Source organism: Phoenix dactylifera, unplaced genomic scaffold (assembly GCF_009389715.1).
Source record: "Phoenix dactylifera cultivar Barhee BC4 unplaced genomic scaffold, palm_55x_up_171113_PBpolish2nd_filt_p 000526F, whole genome shotgun sequence".
Taxonomy (NCBI): Eukaryota; Viridiplantae; Streptophyta; class Magnoliopsida; order Arecales; family Arecaceae; genus Phoenix; species Phoenix dactylifera.
Window position 1 is genome coordinate 289598 of NW_024067936.1, and position 10403 is coordinate 300000.

The 10403-nt window shown below is 36.1% G+C and overlaps 1 protein-coding gene across 2 annotated transcripts; it reads right to left on the bottom strand.

Annotated features, from left to right (window-relative positions):
* Window positions 1-1189: 1189 nt before the first annotated feature.
* On the bottom strand, window positions 1190-3510 carry LOC103716243. 2 transcript variants are annotated; one of them, XR_005508502.1, is made up of 3 exons: window positions 2895-3510; window positions 1364-1655; window positions 1190-1331 (listed from the first exon to the last, which is right to left on the bottom strand). XR_005508502.1 is itself a non-coding variant. In XM_039119313.1 (2 exons), exons 1-2 carry the CDS (start codon window positions 3415-3417, stop codon window positions 1576-1578), a joined length of 603 nt encoding a protein of 200 aa, XP_038975241.1. In that variant the 5' UTR covers window positions 3418-3510; the 3' UTR covers window positions 1197-1575. The 2 variants fall into 2 exon arrangements, 1 of the variants encoding a protein (XP_038975241.1); XM_039119313.1 differs by having other exon boundaries at window positions 1197-1655.
* Window positions 3511-10403: the final 6893 nt, after the last annotated feature.

Sequence of the window (10403 nt, forward strand, 5' to 3'; positions counted from 1 at the left end):
TTGGTGACTCAGCTTCGCAAGTTACCCCTCGGGCCATGGCAAAATGATTGAAGTTTCCAACAGGATAAGTTTTAACACATCAATCCTGAAATGCTTAGATTGTTAAGAGTGCATGAACTAGTGATCCTACAAAGCATACTGTTCATGACTAACGGTCATAAATCATTTGCTTATGAAAAGGGGGAATCAGAGTGACCAATCATCATTATTCATTGCCATATTATACTCATAACAGATTTATAAAATGATCTGCATGTAACACTGCCTCCTGATCTAAGAGGAATGACATGCATTATTAATATCTGTACACCACATTAATTAGATTGTTTGACCTCTTTCCTTCACAATAATTATAATAATATTTCTTTGGGTGGTAGTTTAATAATAATTCAGACCTCTGTAACCAAACAAAATAATAGTTCAGACTTCATCAGAAGTGTACGGTGACCAAACCCTGTAAAGCTCATGAATTCTCTTGTTGTACACATGATGAAGAATTATTTCTGCATTCTCACATGAATGACCTTTACTCTGAACTTGTAGGATGAGAGACATTGTGCTGCTATTTGCAAAATGAATAGTGATAACAATATTCAAATTGTGAAAACTAGGGGGGAAACAGTAACTGCACTTTCTTGTTCTAGCTAGTTACTTGCTGAACTTAGAAATATATTGCCAAAAAAAAAATCTACTCATTTATTCACCTGCAGCAAGTCAGCCTCTGTTCAAGTGGATATCACTTTACTACTAGCTCAATCTTGCATTCTCAAAGCACTTCCAGGGACATTAACCCTGACCCTCTGTCAGAATAGTCATTACCATATGTGAAAGTTGCAACTTACAAATACTGTAGCAGCAGCAAGGAAGTTTGGATCCCAGAGATCTACTTCCTGCCTGTCAATCAGGATTTCAACCACCCTTTTTCATTGGCAACCACTAGCCAAAGCATCAGCTCCCCTTTTTGCTAACCTTGGGTTCATCCTGCCTGAAGCAATAAGGCTATACCAATAATAACCAACCAAAGTCTACCAACTGCTAGAGTGACTGAAACAAGAATATATGGAACAGCTGAGAATTCCACTGTCCCTTGGATTCATTCTGCTAGTACCAATAAGCTGAGTTACTTATTCTCCTTTCAAGAACAAAAAATATATTGGTAAAAAACAAAGTTTAAAGTATATGCAGCTTATTAAAGATGGAGAAGGTAAATATTTAATCATTTTATTTCTCATACAAGAAACAACATACAGTTAATCATACATAACAAATGCTTGTCAGACATGTTATTAGTTTATAATCTTAGATCTCAGACCATCTCGCCCCTCTGTTTCCTTTTCATCATCATCATCATCATCATCATCATCTTCTTCTTCTTCTTCTTCTTCTCTTATGCCACCATATATACAATAGGCATTAAATTCTGGCAGAACCATCTCTGTTGAAAGAATAAAGGCATCCCGATGGCATCAAGTTGGGAAGCCTCTTTAGAGGATTCACTCTACAAAAAGAAACCCCGGAAGTTGATACATGTACAATAATCCATGATAGTAGATGAATTCAGGTACGCAACTTCTGTTAGCGGCATAATCTAACAGTGCATGCCACTGCTTGGGCCCAATACTTCAGCCTTGCTTTAACCTCTTCAGGATGGTCCCCTAGGAGAGAAGAACAGAAAAGAACCGAATCAGAAGGGTGATAAGAAAAAAGATGAGAAATAAAGTGAATCCATATCTTTGATACAATAGTAAACAATAGTTACCAACCACCAAAAGGAAGGCAAGATTTCTAAGATGCAGGCCTTTTTAGCAAATTCTGGGGTTAAAGATTTAGAAAAATTAAATAAGCTAGTCATTGATCAATCTTATACTAGCCTATCTTAGATGGACACTTGGAAGAAGCTACTCGGTCATTAGACAGAAGAAACTCAAGTTATACTAATAGTTTATCACCAATCAAAATAGTAAGATGAATCTGTACTTAGAAGATCACTTACTTCCGGCCATGCCAAATACTGCGTCCTACACGAAGAACAGTAGAAACAAATGCATAAACCATCTTGATTTATGAAAATTTATTTATAAGGTCCGTTCAGCATATAATCCATCTGGAAATCAACACAGCCATCAAGTGGCATTGAAGAATAGCATGGGAAATGACAAGAAAAGGCCATATTTTCTCCTTTTCTTATGTAAACATTTTTTTTGATGATAAAGGGAGGCTAAAAGGAGCCACACGACTTTTATTAAAATAGATAAAAGAAATTACAATTTGGAAGAGAGAACAAGATCAATTACAAAGAAATCCTTGATTTTTCATATGTAAACATTGGTAAAGCCATCAGTCTTAGCTGGAACAAGGAAAGCCACATTATCAACTTTGAACTCCTTAAAATTATAACTAAATGGCATCTATATCAAACAACCTGATTAAATTTGTACCCGAAGACAAGTGAATCATCTCAATAGGAAAAGATCTCAGTATAAAACTGCCTCAATGGGAATGAAAGACTCGATTAATCTTATTTTCAGAAGCTAAACTTTCTTGGACACGTCTATGAATACCAAACTACTAAGAAATCTAGTCTCATATGGTTGCTCAATGGAACCAAAGCAATCCCTTTAACATATCATCAATCCTTCATCCATTTATTATTCAATATCAAGAAGAATTCTGTTTAAGAATTCTCAAGAAAATTGGAAAAAAAAAATCAAGTCTTTCTCCCATATATCAAACAGAAAAGAAATTCCAAGCAACCCCGTAATGAGAGAAGGGAATAAAAATCATGTTTTCGCCAGTTACATACACATTGACAAATAAATAAAAATTGAAACTTTCAAGAATCAAATTCCTCAAGAAAACGAAAGACACGGATACGAAACAAGAACCAATCTTACCAGGTTCGGAGATCCTCCAATTGGCGATGGGAAGCGAGCTCACCGCGGCGCACTGCTCCACGGCCTCCCCGGATCCATCCGGCGATCGGTGCTGCTGCTCGTCCTGGAACCGCTGGCTCATGGAATAGCAGAGCTCGAGGGCCGGCAGGGTGTTGCAAAGCTCGGGGATCTCCTCGTAGCTGAACCCAAACCCCAAGTCGAGGCACCCCTTGAGCTCCTCCAGGTCCTCGTCCGTGAGGCTCTTGGTCCTCCCGAACCCCTCCGACCCCTCCTCCCCGCCGCCCTCCGACCCCTCCACGTAGCCCTCCAGCATCACCCCGCCGCTCTTCCTCGGCCATGTCTCCTCCCTCCCCACCCTCCCCTCAAACAAAATCACCTCCTCCTCCTCCTCTTCCCCCGCCACCGGCGGCGGCGTCTCCCTCCGCTGCTCCCGCATCTTCTTCGGCGCCGGGAAGGCGCTATGGCTAAGGTTTGAGATCGAAACAGGGAATTCTGTCTCCGGTTCAGAGGAATAGCTCCCCATCTCTCTCGCGCGCGCGCTCTCGCTCGCTCTCTCTCTCTCTCTCGCTCGCTCTCTCTCTCTCTCTCGCTCGCCCGCCCTCCCTCTCTGGGGTGGTGTTCGAAGAGAAGGGGTCTAGGGGCATTATATCAGAGGTGCCGGCCTTGGAGCTTTCCCCATTCTCATCCCATGGGTCGTGATGGATGGGAATGGTATGATGGTATGATGGTATGCGAATGGTATGTGAGATGCCAAGCTGGGCTTGGGATTTGATGGTGAAACGGGAAACGCGATTTGTTTTGTTTATTAATTTTATGGACGTGGTCGTCACGTATGGAAGGGATGAGAAATTGAGCACAAGAAGGATGGTGTTTTTGTTGCGTACGGAACGGATAGGAAGGCTGTGCAGCTACGGAAATGATTGTTTTTCCAAAATATGGAAAGCTTGTGAGAGATGAATTCAAGCGTCTGGTCTGGTTGATAAAAGTTTTGTTTTAGGATTCCTACAGCTGCAGGCAAAATAGCATGAGAAACTCTCTTTTTCAAAATAATTATTTTTTTGGTTATTTATTTTAAACAAGTAAAATTTAAAAAGATATTACTATATTTCTAAGATTTTATTTTAAAATTAAATTACTTTTTACTTTTTATTTTTTGTAGATTTGCTTACCACCAAGAATATGCAATTCCAGCCCTACGATAATTTGAAATTATAATTCTTAAAATGATTGTTATTCTATGGCAGAAAACGATGGTCGGTAAAAAAAAATAACAGTATTATTTTTCAGAATAGACTACTTATTAATTTTTCAATCAAGGAAAAAAATTAATTAGAGTAAAAAAGTTATTATTTATTTAAACATATTTTAAAATGAGGTGGCACATTTACGGGCTAATATCTTCAGGTGTCTTGTTTCCTGAAATGCATTTCACATTTCCTAACCCTGCTCTATTTACTCTCTTTTGCAGCATAAGCTAAGATACCAGTTTGGCATCATTTTTATTTTTTTATCCTCCCAAAATATATTTTTTATTTTTATTTTAATCTTAAATATAAAATATATTTGTTATAGTTAGTTATTTTTAGCGCATTGAACATAATAATGCCAAGAAATTTATGATAATAACAAAGAAGATAATGCATGCGCATACCGTGGTGGTAGTGGTGGGATGGTAACACTATGGTAGGGGTGATAACAATTGCAGTGGTTGCAATGGTGCAGGAGTATTGGCAATGTATAGTAAAGATGATGACAATATTAGCGGTGGTATGGTATAAGTGGTAGCTGTAATGGTGGTGGTTGGAGTACCGACTATATAGTCGAGGTAACAAAGATGGCGGCGATGGTGGTGGTAGCGCTGAGGATGGTGGTAGCAGTGCCGGTCATATGGCAAAGGCAGTGAAGGTTGGCATCAACAATGTTGGAAGGTAGCAATGGTGGAGGGATTGGTGGTGGTGGAGGTGGCAAAAGTAGTGAAGGCAATGACTGCAATAATGGAGAAGGTAATAGAGGTGGTGGTGAAGATAGTATTGATGATGGTGATAAAAAAATAAAATATGAGTTTTTTATTTTTAAAATATGGAAAGTAATGATTTTTTACTTTCTTTTTCTTAATAATGAAAATAATTTTTTAAAAATAAAAACAATAACACTAAATATGTTTTTCTTTTCGATTCTATTTTTTGTCATTCTATTTTTTAAAAATAAAAAATGAGAAATAAAAGCAATGCCAAAAAGCTCCTAAAGAACACAAAAATAACAATAATTCTTCTTATCATGCAATAACCATTACAACAAAATATTGATTGTTTCATATATTTCTGTTAGACTACGTCTAACGATGGTTATCTGAAACTGTATAATTTTATGAGTTTAATATTACTATGGGATATTCTACTTCTGGCTACAAAATAAAACTGACTCATTGGCATTACACTTTTTTTTTTGGAAAATCGAATGATTTAAATTAATCGAGTATAAACATCAGTGGGAATCAAGAAATAAAATATCAAAAAGCTGAATAGAAGATCTGCCAAAGAAACCCATAATATAAATCTTGTATGGTTTGCCACATGAGATGTCATCCAATCAACTGTACTGTTAATTTCTCTTTGAATATGTAAAATTTCAATTAACAACAATGAGCACATCATTCGCCAATAGTCCTGAAAAAGTGGATGAAGACTTCTAAATAATTACTATCATAGAGTTTCTCTCTAAATAAATTTGTAAAGCTCTTAAATATGTATATAGCATAATTCAAACCTTCCTAAGTTCCACATAACTCCGTCATTCGAATTGGCATGCAGCTAGTAGTGCATCACTAGCAATGTGTATAATAAAGTCTGCTCCGCCACAAGCACATTTTCCTATCACACTCTCGTTAAAATTGACCTTGAGAAAATAGGAGGTGTGGATCCCAAGAGAAGTAAGTTAACTATGAAGATGCAGAAATTGCATAGGAAGAGCCACAGATTGCCCCGACCGCCAAAGATCACTCTGCAACAGTCACCTGAAGAAATTCATGAGCTAGGATATGGAGGCTTTTAATAGAATTAATCTAGTACTCCGTCTCATATGGTACTACTAGTTTTGCAAATAAAAATTCGGTTCCACTAATTGGACTATCTCAAGATCTGGATTAATCAAAATTGCGAAGCTATTTATCCAGTGGAAGGAGGAAAAAAGAGGTTTGTAACTATGCAGCAAGCCTAGCAACATAGACGTTCACTGCATATGCCTGCTCTATTCTGATTACACGTGAATTACAGCTTTGGCTATGCGCGGTACACTGAATAAAGAAGAGTGTATGGAAAAAAAAAGAGGCCAAAAGCGATAACCACCAACTGATCATAGAATTGAATGCAATGATTTTTTTTCCCACGTAATCAGGCGTGACGCCCGTCGACAAGTAAAGGCTTATGATTGGTGGTTGTTGGTTGGAAAGCAAGAAGTTCATGAGAAGAAACAAGACTTTTGGCTACGAAGCAACCAATCCAAGTTTATTGGCTTACAAACGCACGCAAGTGAAGAGGGCGCCCACCGTTCTCTCTTTCTTATGTATCTCAAATATATGGCTGAGACCTCATGAAGAAATACCAAATTGAACCAAATGAGATTAATAGAAAAACGTAAAGGTGGGCATCACTTTCATTTTTTTATTTTTATAAATAAAAATATTTTTTATTTGGTTTCTAATTTAAAAATATAAATATATTAGGTATAGTTAATTATATATATATATATATATATATATATATATATGATGCATACGACCAAGGTAATAATAGGAATAGCCAAGATATGTAGATTATATTGGTGGGTGGTGGCAACGACAATAATGGTGGGGACATTGATGATGTGGTGATGGCGGTGATGACAGTGGTGGTGGTGTGGCAAAGGTTGTGGTGACGACAGTAATAGCATAGTAGTGGTTGCAGTGACGGTGGTGGTAGCAATGATAGTAGTGATGGTGGTGGTATCAATGATAATGGTGATTGGCGATAGAAATGACGATAGTGGCAGTGGTTGTAATAATAATAATAGTGGTGATAGTAGCGATGGATGATAAGATCATGAGTTTTCTGATTTTGAAAATAGTGAAGCAAGAATTTCTTACTCTTATTTTTCTAAAATAAAAACAATAGTATTGAATATATTTTTTCAATTATTGTAATTTAGTTTTTAAAAATAAAAAATAAAATCAATACGAAACAGGCCTTGAGCTTCTCTTCCTTCAAAAACTATGATTCTAGAAATCCTCACTAAACTTGTTAGATATTCAACAAGATTATTGATCAAGATATCCACATATCCACATCTAGTAGCAGGGCTGGCTGCCAGAGAAAATATATTGGGATGCCGTGACGTGGATGAAAAAGAGAATAAAAATCGAAAGTTGGAGGAATTAGATAATCAAGTTTCTCTAATAAGTAGAAACTCTTATTTCTCTTTTAAAACTTTTATTAGCAACTGTAGATTGCTCGAGCATACTTTTTCTTCTTCTTTTTAACTTTATCTGGCCAAGTGAAATTACATGAATGAGTTCACTGAATGTCAAACAAATGATGAGCACTTATGAATTCCCATTATGTATTAGTAATAGATGAAGGTATTCGCTTATGAGTTTATACAATATGTAACTCAAAATTAGTCTTCTGCAATAATGTATTAATTAAGTTATGTGAAATTATAAATCCAAAAATCCTTTAATCCTACTTCTGCATGGAGCAGTATTGATACACCAAACAAGTCTCACTTCCAACCTCTAAGAAACATAACATCCAAAGCAAGGATGAGGTAAAACTATAATTATTAAGGTATTAACGTTATTTCATGATGAATATCCATAAAAGTTTATCGTTTTCATAAATTATGAGTATACAATGATTAACATTCACAAACTTACTTAATTTGTAGCAAAAAATTGGTCGATTTGGAGTCTTTTGGGAGAAGAGAGGCCTAACAAACTCAAGCATGCAACCTTTAATCCTAACAAGGATTACTCACATGCTGACCTTAATCTGAAAGGCACATTTGTGAATAATTCAGTGCTGCTACATTTTTTTGATACCATTGTTGAAGATTGGGGGTGTGCATTGCCTACAAGCTTACCAAATTTTTATTGACAGTGCAACTTTAATTTAAAACCAGTGCTCTGGAAACATTGGCTTCAAATGAAAAGAGAAACCCAACTAAAGTCCTTGGCCTATCAAAATCTTTCATATAGCAATGCTCTTATAGAAAATACTAATAATTGATAAAAACAAACGGCTAGTCTCTGTTAGAAAATTATGAAGACGCATTTTTTCAACCACAAATAAAAAGGGACACATTTACACATATCTATCCTAGTTGCATATAACTAAATGTCAATTTATCATCAACATTCCATTACTTCTCGTTCAACATATTTTCACGCGCCATTTTAATCTACCCAATTAATCCATGATCATAATGTAAATTATCTTCCTCTAAATTTTGATAGTCTAATAAACAAAAATCTATGTAAAGTTCTCTTTCCATTTGAAACTAACCATGTCAGTGTGTCAGTATATTAGTTCAAAACCAAGTTCTAAGACCAATACTCTCCTCTTCATTCTTCTACAATGCTGAGCCTTCATCCATATTGCGATGCTATTATATATCAATACTTTTTAGTAGAGGTGGTAATGCTTAACCATTTCAACTCATTTGATTTGTTTCACTCCATCATAAATTAAGCTATATTATTTTTTTAATAAATTATACCTTTTAGTTAAATTCAGATTAATAGATTTCTGATCTATCATATATTCGATCTAATCGCACGATCTTGCTACCCTATGTTTTGCATCCATGGAAAGTGAACATCTAATTTGTTGTTTTCTCAGGAGAAATACAAAAACTCTCAATTCTCAATATTTCCTCTCAGAAGATCCGGGTGGGGGTTGTCTTTTTCCATGCACGCATCTTGACGTGCGAAGCGCTGCTGCTGGGGAGGTGTCCCACCCCCAGGGGGTGTTATGGTCATTTCACAGACACAAAACGTGGCCAGATAAGCATGACCACCGAAGATGGCCGCGCGAGAATGGCAATGAATAGGTGGGGGCCCACCTGGCTCTTGGCCACGAGCCGTCCGCGTCTTGCTTTCGTTGTCTTCCACTGGGTGGTGGACGCGTGTCGTGTAGGCCAGAGGATCATGTGGTCGGAAGCTGGCACCAGCGGAACCCCGCCACGTGGATCCTGTGGAGCGGCTCGGCGGCCGAGAGGCGGCCGTGATGGCCTTTGTCTTCCGGCTAGCTGACTGGTTAGTTGAAACCGCTGGCTGTCGCCGTGATTTGCGGAGACGTAGATCCAACGTTGTAAAAAATAGTCATCATTTCTGCTGCTGTTTGTTTGTTTGTTTGTTTTTTTGGGTTAACCCTCCTTTTCGTACTCAAAGATATATGCCGGATAGTGTCCTTTTAACTAGGGTTAGGAGGTGTGGAGTTGGCACCAAGCTCAATTTATCAATAATGATGGAGCTAAAGTTATATTGAGAGAAATGTATCAAGATCCAAGAAAAACTTACTATCTTGATTTTAGAGATGATGTTTAGCTGCAAATGGAAAAAATCAATTTTTTCTTCCTTCTACGGAGAGTAGTGCTAATTATAGGTGCCTACACACTAGTCGTAGCAAGACCAATCCTGACATAGATTATCAAAAACTCGCTGATCTAAGTCATTTAAAAAAAATCAAAAATTTGCATTAGTTATATTATTTAAATTATTCATTTTGATCACTAGATGTATAGATGAGGAATCTCTCAATCATATAATTTTTAACGGTGCATCCTCTAGAGATAATAAGTCACATTCAATATCTTGAATCATCGATACTGGATATCTGTCATCCCATTAGTATTGATCTTATTAAGACTTTTTTATGCCCATATAATAACTCTACTATATATATATATATAGTACAAAAATAATAAAGCAACTTTTCGATATATAACATGATTAGTATAATGATATATCTATAATCATGATGATTGTTAGCTAATTATTAGATTTATTTTATGCTAATATTTTATCATTTATATATAATAATATAGAGATTGATGCAATATTTTTAATTGAAGATTTTGCTAATTAAATAATATTTGTTGAGAGTCAGATGTGAAATTTAGTGCTACATGAATAAATTCTAGAAGAGGGAAAAATTGATAATATATGACTGGACCAGAACCTAACTGTCTAAAATATTTTATTTGATTGGATTCTGGCATGTGTATCAAATTCTTCCTATATCTATCTTTGCTGATATTGATATTTTGATATTATTATTATTAATTTTTATTTCAACTAACACTTTGTTTTTAATTAGAAAAGACAATCTCTATGCTAGGCCATTATATTCTTTGTCTATCAATGAAAATAATCTTATAGAACTGCTATAAGGGCATTAAAAATTTGTTATAGTCTTTTTGATTGGGAAACTTGTCTTGGTCTTACAAATACCTTCCTTTCAAATAGATAATGTA

What these genes read in the sequence shown, in the direction of transcription:
- LOC103716243 (XM_039119313.1), bottom strand. Translation starts at nt 3,417, where the DNA reads ATGGGGAGCTATTCCTCTGAACCGGAGACAGAATTCCCTGTTTCGATC. An exon ending in TTGGAGGATCTCCGAACCTG is followed by an intron (nt 1,656 to 2,894) that starts GTAAGATTGGTT and finishes CTTCTCTCCTAG; the next exon opens with GGGACCATCCTGAAGAGGTT.